Source organism: Trachurus japonicus, chromosome 10 (genome assembly GCF_045865225.1).
Source record: "Trachurus japonicus isolate A0001 chromosome 10, Traja_1.0".
In the NCBI taxonomy this organism is placed as follows: domain Eukaryota; kingdom Metazoa; phylum Chordata; class Actinopteri; order Carangiformes; family Carangidae; genus Trachurus; species Trachurus japonicus.
The window spans coordinates 24438110-24465181 of record NC_140916.1 but is presented as its reverse complement, the minus strand read 5'-3'; the positions used below and the strand labels follow the sequence as shown (position 1 = coordinate 24465181).

General features: G+C 43.2%; 2 protein-coding genes across 7 annotated transcripts in view; both read left to right on the top strand.

Moving 5' to 3' along the window:
• Window positions 1-405: 405 nt before the first annotated feature.
• On the top strand, window positions 406-4870 carry il12ba (interleukin 12Ba). The gene is made up of 8 exons (XM_085788327.1): window positions 406-497; window positions 1813-1903; window positions 1998-2285; window positions 2442-2547; window positions 3477-3718; window positions 3822-3994; window positions 4150-4259; window positions 4670-4870. The coding sequence occupies exons 2-8, from the start codon at window positions 1813-1815 to the stop codon at window positions 4719-4721; spliced, it is 1062 nt and encodes a 353-aa protein (XP_085644453.1). The 5' UTR covers window positions 406-497; the 3' UTR covers window positions 4722-4870.
• Window positions 4871-14626: 9756 nt separating this feature from the next.
• LOC146980107 (transcription factor COE1-like) overlaps window positions 14627-27072 on the top strand; it is a 53912-nt gene continuing 41466 nt past the window's right edge. For 2 of the 6 annotated variants that reach the window (XM_085788316.1, XM_085788314.1), the window contains exons 1-6: window positions 14654-15627; window positions 16548-16704; window positions 17760-17823; window positions 18559-18614; window positions 19950-20023; window positions 21622-21690. In XM_085788316.1, coding sequence (XP_085644442.1) covers window positions 15494-15627; window positions 16548-16704; window positions 17760-17823; window positions 18559-18614; window positions 19950-20023; window positions 21622-21690 — 554 coding nt within the window. In that variant the 5' untranslated portion in view covers window positions 14654-15493. Of the gene's footprint in view, window positions 15628-16547; window positions 16705-17759; window positions 17824-18558; window positions 18615-19949; window positions 20024-21621; window positions 21691-27072 lie in introns of all 6 variants that reach the window. The other 4 variants (XM_085788317.1, XM_085788318.1, XM_085788319.1 and 1 more) reach the window with 4 other exon arrangements.

Below are 27072 nucleotides of genomic sequence, written 5' to 3'. Positions count from 1 at the left end.
ATTTGTTTGGGGGAATTGCTGAGAATACAAACAGGGAAACAGAAAACACCACCAAAATACCACAAGTGTTAATGATTTACAGTAGGTAGGCCTAGCCCATAGCACTAAAGCCAACGGGACAAAAACAAACCTGCTTGTACAAAAACAACAGACATAGGCTACTAATGATGAAGATGGGGCCAGATGGGGCATATCAATAAACAGTTTGATATCCTGCTTCTGTTAAAAAAAAAAAAAAAAAAAAAAACACGATTCAAATCTACGTATATACGTATATATATAGCTCTTAGAAGTGATACAAAAATGGTAGCCTATAGTTTCACAATGTTTTTAAATTACGTTTAAGAGAAACTTTTATTCTTTTTTTATTTTATTCTGAAGATTTGGACGGAAGTTGAACTGTTTACCCACTTAGAGGCCCGCTGAATCCACCGGGATGACGCTGAAACTTTCCTTGGGAAGCTCCAGTTTTGCCAGAAGACACCCAACTGAACAAAGTATGTAGCCCTGGCTCTTTTATACGATGAATGAATGATTTCTCCTCTCAAACTAAGACGTAGCATGGTAGAAAAACAACGCATTTTCTGTGTCTCGTGTCATTATATTGGCTAAATCATATACTGCACGTAATTTAGTGTAGGTAACCCAAAACATAGAGTGGCAACACGTTTTTGTTTTTTTTTTCCAATGGAGGTCTAAGAATAGGTACAGATGTTGATAGGCTACTGGTGTTTTGTCGTTGTTGTCATGTGAGAAATGTAAATGCAATACAAGTAAAAAACACCCTGTGTAATGGGGACAGCTCAAAGAGTCACTGAGAAATTTCAGTAGGTTTGATATTAAACGAGTGGTCGCAACCAGGGTTTACAGGTGCCACAGAAACAATGACTCTGAAAGTGAAATAGGAAGCACCACACCAGCCCGAAAATAAACAAACAGGTAGGTTACAGCCCTGGCAGCAACGAAACAACAGGCACAAATGCCCCTACTATATTATGTGGTTCGTCAGGGGCAGGGGCAGGGGCATAATAAAGGGATTAGCGCATTAATCCACGCTGCTCACAAGTGGAAGTGAGTAAAAGGGTGACTGAATAGGCTACCTCTGCGCATGTGGACACCCGGACGCGAAAGCGAAGTCCCTCTGGGCTTTTCTATTCCGGGCCATGTGGGGAAATTTGGCTCTGAAATGTGTCAGTTGTGCTACTGTGCATAAAAGTCAGAGAGAAACCCGAGAACCGCCACTGATTTTGGATGTCGTTGACAAGGTAAGATATGAGTTTGAATTTGTTTATCACTCTTTAAAGTAAAGCTGTGAGGTAAATCCAGGAAATTAACAATGTGTGTTTATTTAGTGAAATTAATTTACAGCTATGTCTCATTCAGACATCAGCCATTTTATTGTGCTATTTAAAGGATAACTGGTGGAAATGAAGTGTCATAAAAAATGTTTCCTCTGGATTTACTGTATTTTACAGGTAGATAATCATAATTAGTATTAATATTTAGTTTTTTTGTTATGGTATAGCTATGTTATGACTAATATCACATGCGTTTGTCTATATGTTTTGCTTTATTTGTTAATTTAGTATCACTTTGACAACATCTACCTAGATGTTTTTGAATGTAGGCTATGAACTCAGATTATAGTATTGACACTTTACAGCAGCACATTTTCAACTTTTTGTCCTGAACTCCTACTTGGAGTTCAACGCTGAAATTTATTTTTCTTCTTTTTTTCTCTGCTGTCCACTGCTCCTGTCCCTGTCACCACCTCACCACTGTCTCCCTCCCCGTCTTCTTGCTGTCATTCAGATGAAGTTTCTCATTTTAAGCATCATCGCTTCTGCCATCGTACAAGTCAGCTGCCAAAATCCCAGGAGCTACTGGACTCTGGTCCCCAATGGTATGTTTGATCTCTATGGGAATCCACCCCAAGTTCAAATAATATTTAGGTACTGTGACCGTCTTTTAATGTTTGTGTGTGTGTCCTCTGCTAGTCCTGGTTGTAGAGGTGACTGATTCTGACGCTCAGCAACCGCTGAGCTGCTTAGAGTCGGCAGAGGAAGTAATGGGGAGAGAAGACAAGGGAGAAGATATCATTTGGAAGAAGAACGGAGTTGAGGAAGCACAGACAGGGAACACATACCTAGTGCAGCTGGTGGAAAGCTTGGGTGGGGGCAACTACACCTGCCACAACAAGGACGGATCACTCGTCAATCACACTGAGGTCCTGGTCCAAGAGGACGAAACCAAGAGCAGGAAGATTCTTGTGAGAAATGACGAAGGTACAGTTCAGTTTAGGGATGTCTGTCACACTGTCATGTTAAAGCAATCACTAATATCATTAATTAAGAATATTTGTAACTGTTTCATCTGACTGATCACCTTTTGTTTATTTTTTTGCATCTCTTTCTGCATCTTTATGTTACTTATGTCATTAGAAGATTATTTGAAGTGCTCTGCTCAAAATTACAACGGAGAGTTCCACTGCACTTGGACCTGGCACAGAAGTCGCGTTGGCAGAGTCGCATTTATCAAAGCTTGGCGGTACGTTCACGAACCACTGAAATGTTTCCTGCCTCCCTCTCCAGTAATAACACAATGTTCAGACTCATGTCAGAGCTGAGACTACACAGCCACATCCATAAATACCTCCTCAAGAAAGGAACCATAACAAAGTACTTTTTATATTTTCTGAAGGTCATGTTCATATCTTGAGATTAGATACATAAAAATAATTCAGCTTGAAATGTTTTTTAGTGATATTGTTTTCAGGTTTTACTTTTATCAGTATATTTTCCTTCACCTATTTGCCCTTGAGAAGTTGTTGTCGTTCTTTAAAGACCCCCTCCCATGAAAATCGTGTTTTTCGTGCTTTTCACGTGTTCCTGTGGCATTTTTCTTGTGTTAGAGCACATATCAGCAGAAAAGGAAGTGCAAAATTGCATTTCTGAGTTTTTCTGCCTTCAAATTGCTGTGAACCAATGGCAGACGCAAACTGGCAGTTTCAGGGAGACTGGAGCTGACGTGTCACAGCTCCAGGGGAGGGCACTAGTGCTACAAGCTCCCGCCCCGCTCTGCATCTGGCTCAAAGGTGAAAGGCTTGGCAGTTCGGTGTAGCTGTCAAGGTGTAACAGGTATAGCTCACCTGGTAGAGCAGCTTGCACCATGAGCAAGGACTATGTTCCAGTCTGGGTTCGAATCCCAGTGTGGAGTTTTACGCTAAATGCGCTGAATATGTAATTGTACAATGTCCAGCTGTCAGCAACCGGTGAGGAGGTGGTGAGGAGGCAGAGCAGCGCAGTCTCCGCCCACCCTCCAGAGGTGCATTGCTAATGTGCATTGCTAATGAGCTGGTTTTGAAATGACCAAAAAGGGTCGCGGGAGGGGGACTTTAATTCAAAGACGAAACTACAAAATCAGTATGTTCTTTGAATCAAAGTATATTGATTGTTTGTTTGTTTTTCTACTTGCAGTTTTTCTGATGAAAATGAGACCCAGTGTTCTTTTGACACCAGTGTCCAGCGTTGGAGATGTTCCACAGGTCAGAGTAACTTCAGCTGTTCAGTAGATGCCAGTGGACACGCCATCTCCTGCCTGGACGAGCAGCACTGCCCCTTCGCTGAGGAGAGCCAGCAGATCTACATCACTGTCTATGTGAAGACTGATCACTTCCTGGTGGAAAGCTACACTAAACACTTCTACTTGGCAGAAATAGGTGAGACATCTCTGGGAGACGGATTCTCTTTCTTTGTCAATTTCTTTGTTTTTGTGTTTCTGGTTTTCTTTCCAATCGCATTGTTTGCTTTAATCTTTGATAGTGAAACCTGACAAGGTGAGGATCAGTATAGTCAATGCATCGACGATAGAGTGGAGTTACCCGAGCTCCTGGAGCAGTCCCTACTCCTACTTCCCCCTCACTTTCCAGATTGCACAGCTAAGGCGGGGATGCAAAAGGTGTGACAACCCATGCACTGACTCAAAGGCGACAAAGGTAAGAGGAATCTACTTCTTAATTGTAACGCAAAACTTATTTGAAACACCTCAATCTAATAGAGGGAAATTCTGAACTGCACACACAGAAAACCACGAGAACGATAAATATTGAATAACATGATGAATGGCTTATATATAATATATTTTTCTTAGAACTTGACTGACAATTGTCAGTTTGAAGTCAAGCGCAAGGCCAAAGCTGTCTGTGTCCGAGCTAAGGATGCTCTTTGTAACTCACAGTGGAGCGAGTGGAGCCACTTCAGGTGAGTGCCAACTAGTGGTGTATCATGAGACATTGACCACCCTTCTTTTTCTAGGTATAACTTTGGGTGACCTTGCCTTTGCCAGTCTGTGACTCTCCTTCTGCCATGTTGTCTTTTGTTTCTTGTAGTCTTAGTGTTTCAGCTTTCTGTACCTGTCCTCTCTTTCTCATTGTCTTGGTCTCCACAATTTTCTGTGCTCCCTGTGGTGGTGCTATGTGGTTTTAATAGTCAGAGATTCTCATTGAAAATAAAGATGAATTAATGAGATAAAACAGCCTTTGCAACAACATGCCTGAAGGTTGTAACTTCTGCTATATACTGTATACAGTGTATATGCCTTTGTCTTGCTTATTTGGAGTGTGATTAATTTGAGTTATTCGAGACTAATTTCTTATTTTGTTTCGGTACAGATTGAGGAGAGACAAGAAGAACAAGAGGAACAAAAAGAACAAACCTCAGTAAAAAAAATCAAGTCACCCCATCTCATCGGAAGAAGTGTAGTATTTATTTATATTTTGTTATATAGCTCTATTTAGTTTTTAATGTAAAACGATTCTTATTGATTAATAAAGAAATGAAGTGAAATTTGACCACCAGTCTTTTTGTCTCTTGTGCACACTCAGATTTACCTTAAAACAGAAGTAAGCGGAATGTTTGTGTTAATATAAGTCTTAAATAGTTATATCTTCCGACAGCAATCGCTTACATAGAGTGTTTGGTCCGAAACACGGGTCTGTCAGTCACTCTGCTCTGCTGTAAGCCGAGGAGAAAACTTCTTGTATACTTCCTTGTATCCTACAACCTTTATCCAATGAGGAGCGAGAACGGCATGAAGGGCTGTGTGTGCAGCCAAGGGATGCGCGTGAATGTGGTGACGTAGGGATGAGGACCAATAGATCCATGACGAGGGCGGGGGCTGCTAACTCCATCGGCTGACAAGAAGTTAGCCAAAACGACTGGATCGCTTACTTTTGCTTTAAAGGACAGTTCCGGGCAAATTCAACCTGGGGCTATAGTTTCCTAGGTCTAAAAGGCGGAATCTGAAGATTTTCTTTGTAATTGCTCCTGTTTTGCAGTAGTTGTATCTGTCCCTGCATCATCACAGCAGCATATAATGGGAGCAGACCGATCTTACGCAATTTTTTTCCCAGACAACGTCAGATAGCTATTCAAACATACAGTACCAGTGGTTTGTTTACGTCCAGAAAGCCGACGTGTTTGTAAACGGAGCTGTAATACAAAGTCTCCTGCAAGAGTCAAGTTGACGGCTCACTATGGCTACGTTCACACTGCAGGTTTTAATGCACAATTCTGATTTATTGCTCAAATCCGATTTTTTGTTTGGCTGTTCACATTACGTCTTTAAATGTGGCCTGTCTACGGATTGCTGTGTGAACAGCTCACGCTCCTGAAGTGACCCGCATGCGCAGTTGATCATTGATGACATCACGCCACAATGGTGTTTATGGAAGCAAACATGGCAATGGCAACCGGTATTGTAGGACTTTATGGCTTAATGCTAAAAAAAAAAAATCATATCTGATTCGAACTCTGGTCTACCGCTTGCTAGAGTAGCATCTCACTATGCTATCAACCCTACTTTGATGTTCATGTTTTGATTCTGTTCCTAGCTCCCACCTGTGGCACACTTTTTTTTCAATCAACTTTATTTGTCATTCATTTACAAAACAGTGCAGCGTGGGTCGGAATGACGTCAAAGTCGCATTATGTAAATGCGACCTGGCTGTTCAGATTGCAGCCGCATTCAAGAAAATCCTATACGTATCCAATTCAGTACCACATTTAAAAGTGGCCTAATTCTGATTTGAAAATGTCAGATTCAATGCAGCTTGTGCTGTTCACACTGTCAAAAGCAAATCAGATATGGGTCACATATGAGCGAAAAAATCGGATTCAGGTCACTCGTAACTGCAGTGTGAATGTAGCCATATGTGTATAGGCAGAATAAACAATTGCCAGACTTACTCTCACTGCTACAAAACGTTGATATTCCTTTGTTAATAAAACAAACGGGAGAGCTTCAGATGACCTGTAAACATACTGAGATGGTCAACTTGACTCTCACGCAAGAGAAGGGATTTCGCAAGACTTTGTATTACAGCTCCGTTTACAAACGTGTCAGCTTTTTTGAAGTAAACAAACCCCTCAGTATGTTTGAATAGCCATCTGACGTTGACTGTGGGAAAAAATTGTGGTTTTGTGGGATGTTAACAACCTAAACAGTGATCGGTCTGCTCCCATCATACACTGCTGTGGCGATGCGGGGACAGACAGAACTGCATAACAAGGAGACATCACATAGAAAATCTGCAGATTCATTCTTTTAGACCTAAAATACTAGGAAATATAGCCCCAGGTTGTCCTTTAATCCTTGTCCTGGCCATAATTCAAACATGTGATTCACGGAATTGACTGAAGTGTGTCCATGAACACCTTGGATGAACTTTTTGTGCCAGATCTTTTACATCCTTTTCAACAGCGGCAAGAAAACCCAATCCTGTGATATACGTATACTGTAGAAATCAGCCTTGTGGCTTATAGAGAACAGAAACCTCAATAGTTGTTTCTATTTCACCAACAGATGATAAGTTTAAATGTCATCACCCTACTCAAGGTTTTATGGCTTTTCCCAAACTAGTTAGGTGAAAGTGTGGCTTTTATTGGAAACTCTCCTCTTTCACTCTCCATCAAATCATGGGACAGTGGTTTAGCTTTGAACTGACACCTATACAACGATACAACGGTAGGCCGTTGATGGTTTTTCCTCTGTCACTTGCGAGACGGGTAGATGACAAGGAACACATTTCTCAGGGTACATTCCACACTACTACTAGACACCTATAATCTAAACATCTTGCTGTAAATGTATGCGTGTGCCCTTTCTCTTGTAACATCTGAATTTATTTATATTTATTCCATTTAACTATAAACTGTTACTTAATCACAAATGAAGTTCCTATCCAAATGGTGACTGACCTCTGACATATCCCTCAACTTTTAGGCTAAGAAAACACCATGAAGAACATAAGATAATTCAAGATATTAAAGCAAAAATGTTCAGGTGGATAATTTTGTGTGTTTGTGTGTTACCTGCCAAGGGACTACGGATGCAAATTAGCAAGTTGCTAACTCTGACGCATTTACATTTGTGCACACGTACGAATGTTCATTAATGTGTATTGTCCCTTTTAATTAAATAAATAAAAAAAATAAAAATAGATGTTCTTCCAAATCAAAATTTTGAGACACCCAACCTGTATCTGCTTTACGGCATTAAAAAGATTACCGCGATGAACAGCAACAATTCTTCATTCAAAAAATTCAATTGCAACCTACATACCGATGTTAATGAGGAAATGGTATAGAGTAGTATGACTCCCTAAACACACCGTAATATAAAAACTGAGCTCAGACGCAGTTCCTCAATATACTTTATTTCAAACATCCTTATAAGGGGAAGTTCACCCACACAATATTGATGGTTAAATGCTAACATGGAAACATTGACCTCTAGACCACAAAAGGGACTGATGTGTGTGTCTCCTGCTATTAGTTAACACTAGTCACTACACTACTTTCAACTTTACTACCAGTCACCTGCTCTTCTTACAGTGGCGGAAGTATGAGTGTTTCTTAACCTAAGAATTTTTATTCATGTATATTTATTATTTGTAACTGTCAGGTATTGGCGTTGTACCTAGTTTTAGTAACTATGGGTTTTTAAGACTGTTGGCTTGTGACCCTTGGGAAAAAAAGTGATGTCAGGTTGTGTTCACAATGTTAGACATGAGTTGGTTTAGTAGTTCAAAGTGAGCAGAGTTTCATCAGAAAAACATAACATGATAATATGAGCACATTTTTATGGAACAGAAGAATTGTTTTTTATTAAATGCCCTTGCATTATTCCATTAACTAGTTAAGTAGTTAAGTGACAATATTCACCAGGGTGCTACTGCTACACTTGTAGTGCTGGACTTGATTTACACTTTTTACCTTGACTGAACAAAAGTCAACAAAAAATCTTCTCACAGGTCAGGGTAGATTGTAAAATAATTTAAATTTAAATTTTAAATGTAAGTAATTATGCAATCATGTGTGTTATGTAATTAAGTTAATATATTGGACATTAATAAGATGAGAAGTGTTGCTTTATGGCCTAAATTTGAATCTCTTACAACAATGTTTACATGGTTATTAATATGAACAACATCTGTAGAGATGTTGTTCATATTAATAACCATGTAAACTGTGTTAAAATTTTAATCGTGTGCCTTTTGTAGTCGCAAAAACAAAAACATGATAACTGCTTTGGAAAGACACTGAATCAGCTATATTCAATGGTAACTTATGACAGAAAAAAGAAAAGCAGATCCAGACGGTGTGAAATCCCAGTATGGTTGTTCGTAAAGCACATTAATAGGTTTATTACCAAAATTCCATGTGACATGTAAGAAAAGCCCAAATAAACTACTAGACATATACATAATAGCAATCACCACTCTTCCCAGTATTCGTCTGTAACTGGGCTGGTCAGGAGATTGTGGTTAACCTTCTCTTCACTTCCCTGTCATAAAAAGCAGAAGAGGTAAAGTGATGTAAGCACTTTCAGGGACAACATACGGCATATGTTAAACTTTACACCGCTGACCTTTGATTTTTAGTTGTTTCGTGATATTACAGGGGGCACTTGACACATTTTTGGGAAATGCTTCTACTTTTGTATTTCCATTTTCCCCTATACAACCTGAACAATGTGAGCTATTGTAAAAGCTGTTATTCTGCCCTGCTCTGTTGACAGCAAAAATCCCAAAATGATCTCCTTTTTTAAAAAAGTATTTTTTGGGGCTTTTATGCCTTCAATTGATAGGACAGTCAGAGAGAGACAAGAAATGGGGAGACAAAGAGGGGGAACGACACACAGCAAAGGGCTGCTGGGGGGCAAAACCGGGGCCAGCTGCAGCCAGGACTAGCCTCTGTATATTGGGTGCCTGCTCAACCCAGTGAGCAATACAGTGCCCCCCAAAATTACATGTTTTAATCTATTGTTAAAATAAATGCATCTGTTTGTTGATCTCTGATATTAAATACAGTAGACAATATGTCTCTTGACAGCTTTACAATAGGGCTAACAACATTTTTTTTGTAGATTAACTAATGGTTTTGTCTTTGAGTTGTCAAAAAATAATGAAAGTTTTCTATTCCGATTTCCCAGAGCACAAATTCACATGTTCACATGTGCTTGTTTTATCTGATAAATCGTTCAAAACTGAAATATCAGTTAATTTTATGTTCATGTATCAAATCCTAACATTGGATATTCAATGGTACCTTTGCTTGAAATATCACTGAAACTATCAATTGAATGATCTTTTCTAGTTTATAGTACTGTATGTTTAATGGGCCTATCCTAAAACAAGCGACCACCCAGCAGTAGTGTAGGGGTAGATGTGATTTTGATACTTGATTGTACAATGAGTTTAGGTGAGTCACCTATGACCTTTGCTCGAGTATCACTCTTTTTATACACAGTCTGGAACAATTAAGTACATTCAACATGTCTCACATGAGCCGCATAGTTTCACTGAAACAACACACCGTATCTCTGGTCAATGGGTCGAATGTCAAATTGTTTTACACATTGGAATTGTCAGTGGTGATGTGATTCCTGATGATGCCTTTGACATACTGATCTCCTCTCGCCGAAAAGGGTTAAAGACCCCCTCCCATGAAAATCGTGTTTTTCGTGCTTTTCACGTGTTACTGTGGCATTTTTCTTGTGTTAGAGCACATATCAGCAGAAAAGGAAGTGCAAAATTGCATTTCTGAGTTTTTCTGCTTTCTTGTTGCTGTGAACCAATGGCAGACGCAAACTAGCAGTTTCAGGGAGACTGGAGCGGACGTGTCACAGCTCCAGGGGAGGGCACTAGTGCTACAAGCTCCCGCCCCGCTCTGCATCTGGCTCAGAGGTGAAAGGCTTGGCAGCTCGGTGTAGCTGTCAAGGTATAACAGGTATAGCTCACCTGGTAGAGCAGCTTGCACTGTGAGCAAGGACTATGTTCCAGTCTGGGATCGGATCGAATCCCAGTGTGGAGTTTTACGCTAAACGCGCTAAATCTGTAATTGTACAATGTCCAGCTGTCAGCAAGCGGGGGGGTGGGGTGCGAGGAGGTGGCTGGGCGGGTGCAGAGCAGCACAGTCTCCGCCCACCCTCCAGAGGTGCATTGCTAATGTGCATTGCTAATGAGCTGCTTTTAAAATGACCAAAAAGGGTCGCGGGAGGGGGACTTTAAACAGTAATCTTGGCAATAAAGCTCCAAAGTTTGATGAGGCAGGGCCTAAATGTCACATGATGCGAAAGAAGAGGCGTGCTGCCTCTGCTCTGACAGTTGACAAAATTTTAAGTCCACTTAACAAACGCAATAAAGAATTTTTAGACACTTTTACCCAGTCATGTCACCGAGTATCCAGTAAGTTATAGAACAGCCTACTGAATATACATTTAGTAAGAATAAATACTAATGTCATTTTTTAGATCCTTGAAAGACTGTGTCAGGCCTCTAAAAATGGGTTAGTAGTATATTTTATTAAGATGTTAACAGCAAAAATGTGTTTTCGGCTAAACCGATCGCAAAATAAATGCCAATGGTGACAAGGAATTGCAACTAGACACTATTTCATGCTGAAGGGTCATTAGTCAAATAAAAGTTAAATCAGTCGAACTGAGGCACCAATCAGTCTTAAAAAACAAATATTGTTCATTAGGAACATTACAATTTGTTGTAATTAAAGCAGAAGTAAGCGGAATATTTATGTTAATATAAGTCTTAAATAGTTATATCTTCCGACGGCAATCACTTATATAGAGTGTTTGGTCTGAAACACGGGTCTGTCAGTCACTCTGCTCTGCTGTAAGCCGAGGAGAAAACTTTCCTTGTATCCTACAACCTTTATCCAATGAGGAGAGAGAACGGCATAAAGGGGCAGTCCTCTCTATGTGTGCAGCCAAAGGATGCGCGTGAATGTGGTGACGTAGGGACGAGGGCGGGGACTGCTAACTCCATCTGCTGACAAGAAGTTAGCCAAAACGACCGGATCGCTTACTTCTGCTTTAAGATATCTAATTTTAAAAAGCTTTTGTGTTTTAGCCAGTTTGAAATAAGACAATCAACCTCGGCCTTCACTGAATGTGATACTTCTCCCCTAAAAACGCCCTCCCATCACTCTACATGCTAAATAGTAAATTCTTGTAAATCTCATTTAATACTCAAAGATCTGATGCAAGCCGGTAGCTCAGGGGTTAATTTGGACGCACATGATTTATTCTGATGGTCCACCTTCTGATGTTGCCTACAAGACCAATTACATTCCCAACTTGTTCTTCTCATGAATCTACAGTCTCATTGACCTTGTTCACATTTGTTGACCACGTTAATTAATGGGCACAGAGAAACAGCAATTTGGACAGATGGCATTTATCTGCATGCTGCTTACTATGCAAGTGCTACATTTGAGAATGCAACCAACCTCATGAGTGGAAGTTAACGCTGTGTTTTGTCATGCAATGTCTCTTTAAGGCCACTAGATGGCAACATTGCACCAGGAACTGTGACCGGACCGTTTTGTGCTTGATGGATCCTCCAGTGACCTAAAGTTAATGGGAGAGGTCATCAATAGGAAGTTAAACACTTTGTTTGTTTGTTTTCTTTACAGATAAGAATAGCTATTTATTTTGTCCTGGTTTTATTTTCAATTCTGTATTTTCTCTCTGTGTAGCAGTGAAATATTTTCTTGCATGTTTTAAAAGCTGTTTAAATAGCCAATACACACTCACCATAACGTTGTCCTTTTATGTGGATATCAAAGAAATCACACACTGCTGGTATCTTGTCTACATATTTAAATAGTTAACATCTATATTTGTCTCCTTTTATGTCGACTAGAGAGCATATTGTTAGACATAAGGCCCATTCTCATAAGCATATGCCTGATTTTTTTTTTTTTTTTTTTTTTTTTTAACAACTAGTCATTTTTAAGAGTCTTCAATTCAATCGGGCCATTATTATCATCAGCTCAACCTTTTGATTTACGAGAACATCTGGTGGTTGTGCAGGAGGCGGACTGCAGCGCCTTTCTGATCACTCACTTCAAAATGTCTAATAGAGTTATAACACAGCGGATTTTTAATAGCCTTCCCACATGTGGACACTTGAACATAAGAGTATAGACTACACACGTATAGGCTGCGCACACACACACATACACACAGACTTTTTTAGATACATTGCATTCCTGCCTGTGCGTAATAGCCAAGGATATATTTTGCAAACGTTTATGTCTGGCTTCCACAGAGTTAGTAAATGACAGTATTAACATGTCTGGATCATCGGGCTCCAACTGACATCTCTGTTTTTGGATAGTGAGGCACTGATATTCGGGCTATAACAGCGTGTGTGTTGGAGCTCGGGGGATATAAATATATGCCACCCCCAGGGGCCTCGGGTGTTCGCGCTGGTCCGCATGCCGACCAAGGCAGACAGATCATGGCGAGAGACCCGGCCACAATCAAACAAATGTGCTGAAGGATAACTCTGAACGTGTGTGTGCGCGTGTGTGTATGCATGTGTGTGTGTCTGTGCGCGCGCGCGTGTGTGTGTGTGTGTGTATTTGTGGAGGGTAAACCTGAGGCAGTGCGAGTATGAGAGACATTTTATCTCACGTTGCTTTTATTTATCACTATTTATTGTATCGTGAACTCACGTGGGTTCTCACATTTCTCCTCCCACAGCATGAGACATAAATAAACAGATTTAGACAATGATGAGACGATTGCGGGGGTTTGGTGTCTAACCTTGACCGTTTAACTCATTTATCAGACTCTCTCTAGCTGTGGCTATACAGGCAGAACAGTGGGTGAGGATATGATATAAATAATATAAATATAAATTACACAAAAGTAAGAGATGTGTTAGATTATTACAACAACCAATAAAAATCTACAGCCTGACACCAAATTGTGTAAATTTAGTCTGGATTTTTAAAACATTTATGAGGCTTTTATTTGTGCACTTTCACCAACGTGTAATCCCGACAGTGTGAACGTGTCAAGAGGATTCAGTTTAAGAAATCTTGATCGAAATCTTAATTTTCAAAGCCTCCTGATAAAAAAAAAAAAATAGACGACTCTCATTCTTTCCATTTCATTATAATTAACTAAACAGGACTTCTTGAACAGATGGCCCCTAGACAATTCAATTTGACAATTCAGAAATTACTTCATAATGATAAGGGGGGAAACCAGGACCGATGAGAGCTGCTGCAACATCCTCTGCAAGATGGACTCAGAGACGGTTCTCATGCATGTCAACCCGCTTGTTTCATGCTGTTGTGAGCAACCATGGGGAAAAAAATTGTACACTTTTTGTTTGTTTGTTTGTCTTGTTATTTTTGAGTGATTGCACATTTTTTGGACAGCGGGACAGAACACAGTTTAGCTGTAATCCTCATATTTATGTTGGATTCAACACTTAGTCCCGCAAGATTTATGTAATGCATCTAATCAAAGCTAATTTCAAACCATCGGGCTGTAACAGAAAAATGTGCGCAGCGTCTGCCAGGCTTTTTGGTGAGCTGAAACTTTTCTTAAGCTTATAATCTGCCAGAGTTGATACTCTGAATGAACACTTGGACCGCTCCACACAGTTGATTCAGCTCTTATGAGAAAATACAACATTTATATTCCGCTTTGTCCTTTAAAATCAAGTCAGTTTTGTGGTTCTTGAAAGGTGGTTCATACAAGGAAAAAGAAAAAAAAACCGCACATTTGCAATGTGGGGAAATTAAAATATGGATGTTATTGTGATGAGTTTGAATTAATTTCAGAATTACCAATACGCACGAGTAAACAGTGAGATCTGCACACAAGTGGTGCAGCTGTTACTCAAAATATTCTCCCCTGTCTCTGAGCTGTTGCGCGTTTTTTTTTCTTTCTTTTTTGCCTCATAATAATGAGGGGAAATGTGTTTTATTTGATGAACAGTTTTAGAAAAAAGTTGTCGGATTCTCTTTCGTCTGGTTCTGCAGACAGATGTGGCCACATTCATAGATGCAGCACCAACAACAACCTGCCCGGGTCTCCTCTCCACTCTGCACTTAAGTCTCTGTGGGCAAGTCTGGCTGGATTAAACCAACTCCGCTGATGTTTGATAGTCAAGAATACATTCATTGTAAACTCTAAACGCATGCACAAAAAGACACACACACACATCAACACGCACGCACACACACACACACACACACACACACACACGCACACGCAGCTTCTAAGTGGCTGGGGCGGGACGCTGCGTGGGACGAGGCGGGGACAGCAGGCAGGCGGGCAGCGTGCTGGTCGGGTTGGTGGACAAGTGATTGTCCGTGTTATTAACTGTGTTTTGGGGGCGTTCCTGTTCGCCACGTAGACCACGCCTCCCTCACCTACTAGTTCTCTCCTGTTTGGCATCCCAGAGATGGTCCAAAGTGATTCCTCAGGGAAGAAAAGAGCGCAAATCACCCGAGCAGGAGCTGACGAGGAGCGGAGCCGCCGCTGCCCAGGACTGCCTCTTAATTGCGCGTAATCTTCCGTTTCATTCATCTGAGCAGGGCAGAGGAGAGGACTTTGTAAATAAAGCAGCGGAGCGAAAAGGAGGGTTGAAGCGTGTTTCATCTCCTGGCTTTCTCTCGCACCGTGGACTGTTTGTTACAAAAAAAAAACAACAACTGACATTTTGCTTGTGTTTTTTTGTCAGCTGCACCTTGATCCGGGGGACTGTCGCCAAACTCAGTGCAGCCTCTCATCCTGCGCTTCCCCTTTCATCGCGCTCACGTTGTTCATCTTCATAGCTGCTGCTTCTTCCCCCTCTGTCGGTGTGTGTGTTTTTTTTTTCTTTTTCTTGTGGAGTCGCTGACATGAGGTGCAGCTAACCCTGGATGCTGACAGCTCCCCTTTTCCTTCCACATGTCGCATCTTTTGTTTACTTTGAGAAACACACGCGCAACTAAACGCCAAGTGAAATAGACCACGCCACTTTGCTCCTCTGACAGCGCGATCAAACAGACGCAAGCGGAGGGGAGGCAGGAGGAGAGAAAAAAAGGAGGGAGCCCGAGGAGAGGAGGATAGAGAGAGAGAGAGGAGAGAGAGTGAGAGAGAGATAGCGACAGTGTGAAGGTGCGTTTTGATGTTTGGCATCCACGAGAGCATCCAGAGGAGTGGGAGTAGTATGAAAGAAGAGCCCATGGTGGCCGGGATGAACGCAGTTCGGACATGGATGCAGGGCGCCGGGGTGCTGGACGCCAACACAGCCGCCCAGAGGTGAGCCCGAGGCGGCCTTGTCGCTGCGCTGACACCGGGGCGTGGAGACCAGGGGGGAGAGAGAGCACGTTAACAATCTGCGGTGTTAAAGACGGAGCTAAAGCTGCATCACTTGGGGCAGCGTGCGGTCCCAGAGGACGTAGAGTTGTTGGATAACCTCTGTTCCCCGCTGGCTTTATAAGTTTTTTTTCTTTCTTTCTTTTTTTTTTTTAGTTCAAAGTCTAATATGATTGAATGGTGTATGAGGCTTAAAGTGGGTTAACACATTTCTGGACGGGAAGCACCGCTGTCTCAAAGCACTTTAGGCTCTCAGGCTTTAAATATGAGCTTAGGTTAACTTTGCTGTGTGGAAAGTGAGCTGAAAGGCTTCTCAGCGCTTGTCTCTCTTTCTTTTTTTTTCTTTCTTGGCTGTGATCAAGTCGACTCAGTTACTTTTCATTGGCTGCAGGTAGAAATATTTTTTTCTAGGTTGAATATAGCAGCGTTTTTTCTTCCAAAATGAAATAAAATTATTAACTTTTTATTATATATAAGTTAATAAGGTTAAGAATAAAATAATCAGACTTTTATCGACTGCAGGCCCAGTAGTGACACGAATTGATCTGTCAAAATTATGCTTTCATTAAAAAATTAGTGTATGTAACAGATTTAGGCGCATAGCTTAATATTTGATCAGATGTGTTTAATTGTTGCTGATTAAGCAGTAGAGAGTTCGTGCGCTGTAGAGAGAGGTTTGAATTAAATTATAAGTAGCTACGGTTTTTTATCATGGGCAAGTGGTTCAAACATGAACGAGCTTGGATTTTAAAAGCAGCTCTTTCTCTTATGTTTGCATTTTTGTTTTTCTTCTAAATTATTGACTTTATTTAATTTTAATCGCCGTCGTTATGGGCGCTGCTGCTTTGTGCTTGTGTCCGCAGCGGAGTGGGTCTTGCTCGGGCACACTTCGAGAAGCAGCCGCCCTCCAACCTCCGAAAGTCCAACTTCTTCCACTTCGTCCTGGCTTTATACGACAGACAGGGTCAGCCGGTGGAGATAGAGAGAACCACCTTCGTTGACTTTGTAGAGAAGGAAAAGGTGAGTTTGGGAACTTTCTGCCAGAATATCCCCCCCCCCCCACATGACACTTTATAATAAATCGGTAGAAATACACTTATATTGCACAAATACCCGCGGTGCGTGGGCTGATGACTGACACATTATTCTGGCCTGTTATGTCACGGTGATAAATTACCAGACGTGTGTTAACAAAGTGGCCAGACGCACTCAGCAGGGATCATGGTCCTGGAGGCTTCCCTGATGTGATTTTTACCTGTGGTTTCCTGAAAGACTTTACACACTTCAAATTATTTTTGCTTTTCTTCCTAATTACAAAACCTTCCAAATCCAATTTAGACTCATTTGCACCACGGTGTAAATCAAGTGCATAAAAAGAAACTTTTATACCCAGTTGCCAGTTACAGTACTGACTCTTATTTTTTATGACAGTTCAGCACAGCGTGTGAAGCCTGTTCCTGCAGGTTCTGTCAGTCAAGGTTTTTTTTTTTTTTTTTTTGCAAAACACCCATCAATATTAGTGTTTGATACGTCGATCAACTGTAATATTGATCTGTTTGCAAGTGGAGTTAACAGCTTTTACGTGTTTGTTTTATTCATCAGCTTTCAGCCCAGTATCGGCTTGTTCATTAATAATTCCATCCAAACGCCTCTCTGTTGGTCAGTGTTAAGAGATTCTAATACAAAGACACACATCATTATTTAATTAAATATATTTATTTGATAAATGTCTGTGGCAACATTTTTCATTTTCCAGTAAATATTAATTAAGTTGTAAATAGGTTTATTTAGTCAAAAAAGCGTTTTTTATTTTCCAAAATGGCAAATTATTAAGACGTCGCTTTAGCAGAACACATTTCGTCAAATAGCACAAGGAGAAGTTGTTCAAGTTGCAGAAGCTTTTCGTTCCCCCACTCTGCTTGTGAGTGATAGAAGTGATTTCAGTCTATTCACAGTTGGAGGAACACAACATGTTAGAATTGTTAAAAATACCCAGTATGAGGAGGCGCAGTACCAGTCCCAGGAGGAGAGGGTTTGCTCGCTCTGACCGGGTCTGTTTGGTTTAATTTTCATAGGAAACGACGGGGGAAAAGACCAACAATGGGATCCATTATAGACTTCAGCTGCTCTACAGTAACGGTGAGTTTGGATTCCATAATTTTTATGGAGCAGTAACAAAAGCAGTGAGTGAACGATACGCCAAAGCAAAGTGAGGAAACTCGGGAAACAAACGATTTACAGGCTCAGATGGTTTATCTTTGACTTTTATTTATTTAACTAAACTGTTATCGTGAAGGATCAGATTTATTTGTTTAAAATAGGTAAATATTGATATTTAAACTTTCCTTTGAACAGAATAACATTATTATAATTATGGTTATTATTGTTATTACTATTATTTTTTTTTTTAATTATTATTATTATGCTACTACATATGCATGCTACAGTAACATATCTTCTCTGTCAGACTATTTTGGCAGCAGTGCACAACCAAAAGCAGCTAAAATAAAATGCTTTTCATTCCCCCTCTTCACTTTTAATTTTTAGTCTTGGTGCTGTGATTCAAATAAATTACATATATTTTAAATTAGAAATTTTCTTTATTATTATAGAATATTTTCGCCAGTAAGTTAGAGAGGTGAAATCAACAGGGTAAAGACAGTGAATTTAACTTTCTACTTCTGAGCCGACTGACAGCAACAGATACTGAAAGTCGTTAGTAAGAGTTTGAACTCATTCAGTTTTCTCATACTGCATCACAGGGGAAGTCAAAATGAATAAAACTTGTGATGTGAAATATCCCCTCAGATGTGACATGAAATCTGTGAGAGTCCCATTTTAACCATTTCTCTCTCTCTCTCTCTCTCTCTGCAGGGATCAGGACAGAGCAGGACTTATACGTTCGCCTCATTGACTCCATGACTAAACAGGTAGAGACACAGAATTAAAACTCTGCATTAGTTTGGTGGTTGTTGTGTCGGTCTGAATGTCGCCCCCACCTCCAGCCGCCAAACCGCCCCCCTCCTCCTATTGCCTCCCCCCCTCGCCCGGCTGCATGCCTGTGTCTGAGACCCTCAACTTCAGCACAGCACAGCCTCCTTGATAAACGACCTGTCTTACCTGTGGAATACATTTACAGAGGCCCAGAAAAGTAGAGGACATGTGTCCTCATACTCTGCCTCTGCACAGCAGCCAGTAAGTGGGGATGGTGTGTGTGTGTGTGTGTGTGTGTGTGTGCGTGTGTGTGTGTGTTTTTACAAGAATCAGGCAGCATAGGTGTGTATGTGCGGCGTGTGAGGCTGTGTGATTGTGCACGTGCAGTGTGTGAATATCCCAGTGAGGTGCGGGAGCAGTTGTGTTAGTGTTTGGGAAAGACAGTGATGCATGCCAGCTCACTCTTTGAGGACCTTGACCCTCATTTCCTCAATGTGAAACAGAACAAACTATCCCAGAGTGTGTTATGGCCAATTCAATCACACAAAGAAATACAGAGCAGCACATGTGAGCTGGCGCACACTGAGGGAATTCTCCGTTAGGATGAATTAGATAACGAAGAAAATAAGCCTCCTCAATGCTGTTTTGATATCAGGTCTTTTGTTTTGCCAATTCTGCCTCTAGTGCCATTAGGCTTGAAGAGAGTTTGCCTTAGAATGAAAGGAGTAGGAGGGGATGATGTGCACATGGATGTGTGGATGTGTGTGTTTGCATGTTTATCAGTGTGTGTGTGTGTGTGTGTGTGTGTGTGTGTGTGTGCGTGCGTGTGCGTGCAGGGTGATCACAGCCCTGGAGAGCATGTTGAGTGGGGTTGGAGGGGTAACCAGACTAGATTTTTGGACGCTGTGCTGTATGGACCAGATGGTGCACTATACTCCAGTCTGGCAGTCCAACTGCTCACTGTACACTGCATATAAACACACGTGCACACACAAACACAAATGCACACGCGGGAGAACACACGCACGCATGGGCACATACGCACACACACACACACACACACACAAACAATTTCTCTGTTACTGTCTCTGTCAGAACAGAGCGTTCCTGTTCAGGAGGACTGGATTCCCACGATACACACATTTGCCAGATTGACAACACTGCTCCCAGATGAAAGACACACACACACACACACACACACACACACACACACACATACACTTTTTATTTGCGCCTGCATCGCGGTTGATTTTTTTTTTTCCCCTCCTTCCAGCGTGCCACATAAAAAATATAAATCATCTGAATTTTCTGTTATTTTCTTCCATCTTCAGGCGATTGTCTATGAGGGCCAGGATAAAAACCCAGAGATGTGTCGGGTGCTGTTGACCCATGAGATCATGTGCAGGTAAGACAAAACACGCCCAACGTGATCACTGCTTCACCGTCCAGATCAAGATGAATGTTCCTCTCACGTCGGCGGTGTCTCTGTAGGTGTAAAGAGGGGGCAAAGACACGAGCAGCTCTGCTAAATTACAATAGAAATCTTATCATTTTCCTCAAAGTGGGTTGGGGAGATGGGCCCTGGCCTATTTCTGTTGGTTGGTGTATGTGTGTGTGTGTGTGTGTGTATGTGTCTGTGTATATGTGTGGGTGTGTGTGTGCATCCCTCTCATGTTCAGCTAATTAGGACAAGGAAAAGCTCATTACTCAAACCCATCCTCCTTAGTCTGTGTAATACATGCAGTTTGCTGTGTCCTGACAGTGAGCTATGTGCAGGGGGGGGGGGGACTCAAATTACACATAAAATACAGACACGCACAAATTCACCCACATGCACTCACTCAAAAGTAGTAAGCGAGCGAAAGCCCTCACATGCTGTCGCGTGCATTTAGAATCAATAAAAGCGTCGCGCGGCTTGTGATTGTCTCTCACAAAGCCGCCGTCTGGAGACACATGCAGAGTTGCATGGAGAAAGATGGCTGATGGCAAAAGTGTAGCCACTTCCTGGTTATCACACAAGGCAATTTAGACCACTTGTTTTCATATGCTGCAGGAAACGGTCGAGATCAGAAATCTGATCTGGCTCTCCAAGCCTCCTGTCCTGAGGGACTCAAGAAAGTAGGGGGGTGGGGGTGGGGAGGGGGTCAATCTCATGCACCCCCCACCACCACCACCACCACCACCTTCTCTCACTCTCCTCTCTTTTATGTCTTTCTCCATCTCCTCCCACACACACACACACACACACACACACATACAGCAGTCAGACGCAGGTACACACAGACACGCAAACTGCACGCACAGACGAGCAGGCGGAAAAGAGAAGGTAGACGTGATGATACTTTTTTTTTTTTGGGAGGGGGGAGGGGGGGAGGGGTCTCACAACACACTGTTACATTGTGCTGCAGTCAAATGATTCAGAAAGGACTCGTCACATCAGTATGCAACCCCCTTCTAGCGAGCATGCACTACTCCCCAGGTCCAGTGGGACCACTCTGTGACCCACTTCTGAGAGAGAGAAGGAGCGAGAGAGAGAGAGAGAGAGAGAGAGAGGCGGGATAGAGGGAGGGGACGAGCACTGAGGAAAAATAGAGAACATAAGATGTCTGGTTGTGTGATGTCTGACAGAAATGGAGCTAACCTGAGCCCTGGAGGCTAATTCAAGTTTGTACCCAGCCCCGTTCGAGCTCAGTGGTTTTGTGCTTTTCCTCCAAAACTTTCCCTAAAACCGCCGCGTTAATCTCACCTGCTGTAGCGCTAGAGCCTAGAGTCTTACCTCCACAAGCCCCGAAGAAATCCAAATCATGCGTCGACTTACACTCCGCAAAAAAATCTCACGCCCCTTTCCTCCTCTTTTTCTCCTTTCCTGTACGCTCATCTGACTTCCTCTGCCTCTCTGAGTTGCACCTTATCTTGCTCTTTCTGTTGTTCACGTCTCGATGACTAACTCTCCCCTTTGTCTCTGCTCCCCAACCCCACCTCCCCTCTTCTGTCTCTCTGCAGTCGATGCTGCGATAAGAAGAGTTGTGGCAACAGGAACGAGACCCCGTCAGACCCTGTCATCATCGACAGGTAAGCAAACTTTGGCCTCTGACCCTCCAACCCGCCCCCACCACCATCACCACCACCACCCCCACTTGATGCTGCGCCGTCATCGCGGGCACGTATGACCGTCCCTGAACAAGAAGTGTGTGCAGAATACACAGGCAGCAGAAACACACTGCAGATATAAAATCATGACGGGATTTCACCGAAAAGCATCTTTCGCCCTGCGATCTGGATGATAAAATGTAAACCTGCGGGCCCAGTACAGCAGGCCACAGGTTGTTTGAATTCCTGCAACCGTAATCGTCTGTGTGAGGTGGAAAAAAATGTGTGAAACAGCAGTAAATAATATCCCAGTGGCACGTGTGTGATTTGGAGCAGTGGAGCTCTGCTGCCAGTGTGGTCAAACTGTGTTTGTGTGGTCGGGCTGATGACTTCGCTGATGAGCAGTTAGGGTTACAGCTACAGCCTGGTGTGTCTGTGTGTGTGTGTGTGTGTGTGTGTGCATAAATCTCACCCTGGGACGGGGTGTGGTACTGAAGCTTGTGCGCTGCTCTTGACACTCACACTTTTTCTTTTGAGTTGCACACCTTTCCCCTTCTGCCGTCATAAACTACCTCTGACTGATGCAGCGGCTCGCAATGATTTACAGCCAGGCGGCAAAAAAAACAAAACAACACACACACAGCGGCCCTGTAGATTTACAGTCTGGCTCGTGCTGTGTGCATGTGTGTGGCACACATGTGGACAAACAGTGTGAGGGAAATTATTTGTTTATACTTGAGCAACTGCTGAAGCGTGCAGATTTAAAGCTGCTCCGATCGAGACGAGGAGGAGGGCAACAAACTTTCATTTTTGAAGTCACAGTTATCACCTCCTCTGTGTTTTATGATTCATAACATTTGCATCATAACAACTGTATCATCAGGTGAATAGAAGTCAATTGTAGGTTATTTAGGTTTCATGTCTGATTTGAATTTGTCACATTCGAGTGTATTTGTGTGAGTGTTAATGAGGCAGTGACCTGTGCTATCTGATGAACACAGCTGTCCTGTTCTCGCTGCTGCTCTGTCAAAAGCTACTCTTTACCTGCGTGTGCGTCTGTGTGCGTCTGTGTGTGTGTTCGTGTGCATGTGTGTGTTTGTCTATGTGTGTATCTATGCGTGTGTGTGCGCCACCCTGGTTCCGCTCCAGTGAAGCGGAAGGCCTCACCTCAGCGCTCCCTGAGACAGCTGCACCCCACCACATGGCCTCAGACAACACGCCTGCCCATCACTCTGTGCCATATTTCTGATTTTTTTTTGTTTTCCTGTGTGCATACTTGTTGAGCTTCTCATTTGTGCGCCCGTGTCGCTCGGGTCTTTCGCGGGGCAGCCGTCCTGGCTAAACTCCCCCCCCCCCCACAGCTTGCCGTGGTTTGAGCAGCGCCACCTTGGACGGAACAGGCTGATCTCTGGCGTGAACAGCTTTCTCACACTGAGCATGTGTTGCGGCCGCTCGCTCGCTCTGCGGTATTCCCCTGACGCCCAATGGCTCAGGTGTGAGGGCAGCATTAACGAACAACAAATTAGAACAGGGGGAGGGAAAACAACAGCAATATCTCAGTTTTTCTCTCCAGCGAGCAGCACTCTTTCTGGACAGGAAAATAGGTCAGGTGAGAGGAGAGCTGTTGGAGGGGGGAGGAGGAGGCGCTGGTAGCTCGTTTTTAGAGGAAGGGGGGGGGGGGGTTTATACGTTTGCTCATTTAGTACCAATATATTCTTGGCAGTTGTAATAATCAGAGATTCATAAACAAACAAACAACTGTGAGGGTGAAACTGACTCAATTACCATGAGTTCCCCTCCTTCAAATTCATAAAGAAATACCATCAGCAGCCCCTCTCCACCCTTGAAGTTATTTAGTTCGTTAAATAAGGGCTCGTTAGCCCTCTGCTGTTTCACAGAGATGATTAGATTTTACAGCCCTAATTAGCTGGGCTAGCTCTAACTCTTCTGGAAGAGTAATGGGTCTGATTGCCTAATTAGCTCTCTCTCGTTAAGATGGGAGAAACAGGCCACTGCAGCAAAACCGCAGGAATGAGGAAAAATAAAGTCAGCTAATGAGAAACTTATTTGATTGTTAGGAGAACAAATCTGGTACAGTGTGGATCGGCAGCGCTCTGGGTACTGTACTCGCTCACCGGGAGAATCTCTCGCTCTTCTCTTCTGCACCTCGCCCTCCTCTTGAGGAGAGAATGCGTTTGGGCTTTAAAGCATCTACAAGGAGCGATGTGAATTAGATTTTAATTATGAAGCATTTGTTTAGGCCACAGTAGCAAAAAAAAAAAAAAAAAAAAAGCACTTGAACGTTACTTAGATTTTCAGTCTGTCTGTCCTCTTTTCTGTCTGTCTTTGTTAAGGTCTGTTTGTCTGACGCGTGTTGTCGTCTCTGACTGTCTCAGATAAGTTTTCAAAGTCCCATCTGATCTGAATCAGTCCACGATCAAGTTGAAAGCAATTCATGCCATATTTTATGGATTTAACCTTCGTGGTGGCGAGTCCATGGAAATTCAGGGAGACGTGACAAGTTGTGTCTGTGCTTGACACTAGGCAGGGGAAGCAGCTGAAAGGTGAGAGGCTCCTGTTCGCCTCAATGTGTCTTCCCCAGGGAAACATGTGTGGTCCACTTTAGCCTCTTACAGAGGCAGGATAATATGAGGGAAACCCTTAACCCCCCCACCCTCCCACCTCCACCTCCACTTCCATCTTTCCCCATCGCTCCTGGTTAGCGCGGGGTTAATCATATGCAGCCACTGCCAGTCAGTCTATCATGCGCCTGGATGGGCCTCAAATCACAAACACATTTTCCCTCTCACCCGTGCCCACCTTTGCTCTCTCTCTGCATAGCTGCTCTTAAACGTATCTCCTCACAGAACTGTTGTTGCTAATTGACATCCCTATAATTGTGGCCTAATCTCTGAATCCTGCCCGCTTTGGGGGTATGACTGTCCCTCCGGCCCCATGTGTCCTCCTGCCACCTGTGTCCTGTGGCCCCTTTCTTGCCTGTCCAGCTCCCCGAGGCCCACTGCAGGGTGTCCCCCAGGCAGGGAGAGGGAGGGAAACTCTCTGTGACCAGAGATAAGGATCCACTGGATAGCCCTGCGTATCCCATGATCCCCATTTCCACTCACAGTGTAGGGGAGGAGGAGGGTCGGGGGGGAGGGGGCGTCAAGTTTACACACGGTGTTATTTCAGGTTTATTGCTGTTTTTGAGTGTGCGCTTTTGTGTGTGTTTGGGTTTCGCACACACTCCTTGCAGCCCGCTGTTGATGTGGCCCATTTCCTTGCATGCGTGTCCGTGCTTGTGTATCCGCGTCCAGGCTGGTTATTTCCCCAGGAGTGTGTGTGTGTTGATAGAGGCCATTTCCTGGCGAGTGTGTGTGTGTCTTGAGTGAAGAATGTCGGGCAGGAAGTGCTCCTCCCGGGGAGGATGATGTCATGGCCGACAGTTTCCTGTTCTGTGAGCCAGTGGAACGGGCCGAGTCTCAGCCTCATGGTGGGTGTAGCTGTATAGGACCTGTGGACCACAGACGCACTTAACGGTCGTATACGCTCGCTCCTCCACTGCGTCTCGTCTTCCTCTGGGTGTCGGTGTCAGACCCGATCACCTGACACATCTGGAAAGAGTAAAATAAACTCCTCCACTCCCAGTGATTTGAGGATTATTGCATTTCCCCAGCTGATGTATTGTTTGTTTGCCACTCTCCCCCCCTCTTTGTCTCCCTCTCTAGTGGGGAACCCCGTCATTGTTTTGGTTGTTATGTTTAGATGCACTTCCTGGGGTGAGAGGTCATGTGTTGTCTTGGCTTGGCTAACGTGCGCTAGTGAATAATGTATGTCATTGACTTTATGTCAGCCCTGCCAGCCCCCCAAGCCGAGCCCACCCATGTTTAATTCATCCATCTCATTTGTGTGTGTGCGTGCAGTGTGTTTGTGTGTGTGTGTGTGTGTGACTGCAAACGTTTGTGTGTGTGTGTGTCATTTAGAGGCCCAGTCTGCACCTGTCCAGCCATTAGCCCCCTGCTCATTTGCATTTGATGCTAATGTAGTTTACTGGTAGCGCCTTCCGTCCCCTCAGTGTAGTTTCACTTTCATATCCATGACTGTGTTAGTGAGAAGGTGAAAACACACTCTCACGGCCCCCGCTCTGCCTTCTCCTGACTGTAATCTGCCCTGATCAGCTGGTGTCTAAACATTGAGGTTTTCCCTCATCTTTCCACATCTTAGTCATGTTGTATTTCCTTCCCCCCTCTACTCCACTACTTTTTTCCCCCTCACAGTTGGTTTTCTGCTGTGTCTCTCTGACCACCTGACATTTCCCTCCAAGACAAAGAGAAGCAAACAATCACAAGACCCAGAGAGCAACACTGTCGCCCATACAGTGCACACGACACGACAGTAGCTGCCCTGTACATTTTTTTTAAAAACTTTTTTTAAGATTTTCTTTGAGCTTGTTTTGGTGTTTCTCTTAAAAAGGAGGAGAGATCTTCTCAAATTGTGCCCTGATCTTCATCAGAGGGTTTATTCTCTCATTGATGTGCTGTTTCTTTTCCTGCAGTCTTTTTTTTTTTTTTTTTGGGGGGGGGGGGGCAGCAGGACTGGCCCTGAGCTGGCTGTGGTGTTTGTGCAGGGCTCAGGGGCAAAGAGGCAGAGTTGCTGGCTCATCGATATGCAGGCAGAACTCCCCTCCCTCAGGTGCAGCCTGCCTCACAAATCTGCGTCACACTCACACATAAGAACGCACACAAACACACACACACACACACAGGCACAGATGCAGCTCTCATCCTCAGATAAACTCGTACACAATACACAAATACATATGCAGACACATGCATGCGCGGGCCTAAGAATCCACAGGCGTGCAAAAAATATAGCACGCACACACATTGACCTGCAGCTCTCTGCATCTGTTTGGTTGTGTTCTTTTTTTTTTTCCCTGCGGTGGTTCCCCCCACCCCACCCCCCCGTCCCCCCCCAGGGTTGGAGGAAAGCGTGGCCCCAGGGGACGGACGGCTGCGCTGATTGACAGCAGAGAGTTTGGAGGTCGAGGAGCCTCTAAAACAGCACTGCCTCTTTCTCTCTCATCCAGACCTTCAACACTCTCACCCCCCAACTACTGGCTCGCTTTCATTTGTGAACACCCCCACGACAAAAATAAATAAATAAAACACACATCATTCCCAAAGTATACCTATGCTTGTTTATACTGATATGAAACACGACATTAACACAAGCTTTTTTGTGTTTTGTGGAGAGGAAATAATGAGGAACACACTGGAAATAAGCATTTTTAATGCTCAAGTCTCTGTGTGTATTACATTGTACTTTAATTCTTTCCCCCAATAAACTAACACGGAGCTGCTATCA